At 37.1% G+C, this 1,476-nt stretch overlaps 1 protein-coding gene across 1 annotated transcript in view; it reads left to right on the top strand.

Moving 5' to 3' along the window:
* The first annotated feature begins 1,050 nt into the window (after window positions 1-1,050).
* LOC111470542 (transmembrane ascorbate ferrireductase 1) overlaps window positions 1,051-1,476 on the top strand; it is a 2,732-nt gene continuing 2,306 nt past the window's right edge. Inside the window, exon 1 of the mRNA XM_023116080.1 lies at window positions 1,051-1,307. Coding sequence (XP_022971848.1) covers window positions 1,164-1,307 — 144 coding nt within the window. The 5' untranslated portion in view covers window positions 1,051-1,163. The remainder of the gene's footprint in view (window positions 1,308-1,476) is intronic.

Raw genomic sequence — 1,476 nt, 5'->3', positions numbered from 1 at the left:
GTTGTTAGTATGTGCTGACTAATAGAATCATTTGTTAAGGCTAAGATGGCCTCACTTAGCTTAGGCGAGGATATATCAATGCTAGTTTTTGTCATGATTTATCTAGTGAATCTTGGGTTGAGTTCCAAAGAAAGATCTAATAGGTCTTTGGTCAGATATCCACCGCCATTGGGTAGTTTATTTGGCTGATGCTGTGAGTGAAATATTCATAAGTAATACATAGTTTTTCCTATTTATTTTGAGGCACGTTTATTTCTAGCAAATTAGATAGTAGGCAGTTCGATGTTTAGATTATCATTAGGACGATGCCAATATCAAGTGGTAGAGAATGTCACAATCCATGATGCAAATTGTGACCCTGAGAAATTCTTTGAGAATGATAACGAAGAGAGTATCACAACCATACTATGAAAGAAGTAGGTTGTGATCCCAACATGCAGACACACAAGGTTGCTACACAAAAGTGGTGTCCAACCAATGCTGAGACTAGACAAGTGTCATATAGTCGGTGAACAACCAAATCTATCATTAAAAAACAAAACACATTATAAGACGATACCATTTCGACATGTTAAGAAAATGTTGGTATTTATATAGTTTCTACAAATGTTGGTGTGCAGTGAAGATATTGACGATGAGAAAAATAATTTCAAAATGAATTTTAAATTGACGGGATCAGTCTCCAAACGGGAGAATTAAGTTGTGGTATAATCACGTGAGAGACTAGAAATTTTAGATTTTGAGCAATTATTTAAATTAGGATCTAATTTTTCAATGGGTTATTTGAATTTTATTAAATTTATGTTTTGAAAATAAATGGGCCCTTATCGAGAGCCTGCTTAGCTGCACTACTTGGATTGGGCATTTGAATTAATGGTTGTGAAAAAGTTATAAAAACAAACAGGCAGTGTTCGTTGTGATGAACGGTGAGCAAAACGACACGGTACTCCATATAGACCAATCTTGACAATAAGTTCCAACTAATCCAAACCCTACACGTGGGTACTTATCTACGTCGATTCTCAAAAAGGTTTAAAAAGAAGCCTCCGGCGTCAAACCCAAACCGAACAACACCACACCATCAAACAAAACAAAACCCACAGCGGCGGAGAGAGAGAGAGAGAGAGAGAGAGAGAGAGAGAGAGAGCGGCGGAGAGAAAAGCATGGGGCTACCGGTGAAGGCTTTTCCGTTCACTGTGGTGAGTCATGTACTCGCAATCGTGGCGCTGATTCTTGTCCTCGTTTGGGCCGTTCACTTCAGAGGCGGCCTGGCTTGGGAGGCTGTCAATAAGAACCTCATCTTCAACGTAAGCCTCTCTCTCTCTCTCTCTCTCTCTCTCTAGAAACTAAATATTTCGCTATTTTCTTCATAATTTCGAATTTCTCCGATTTCGCTAGGGTTCTTTTTCCTCTTTTTTTTTTTTTTTTTTTTTTTTTTTTTTTTTTTTTTTTTTTTTTTTTTTTTTTTTTTTTTTT

Source organism: Cucurbita maxima, unplaced genomic scaffold (genome assembly GCF_002738345.1).
Source record: "Cucurbita maxima cultivar Rimu unplaced genomic scaffold, Cmax_1.0 Cma_Scf00046, whole genome shotgun sequence".
Lineage (NCBI taxonomy): Eukaryota > Viridiplantae > Streptophyta > Magnoliopsida > Cucurbitales > Cucurbitaceae > Cucurbita > Cucurbita maxima.
Note: the sequence above shows the minus strand (reverse complement) of the source record. Positions and strands in the feature narration are given on the sequence as shown.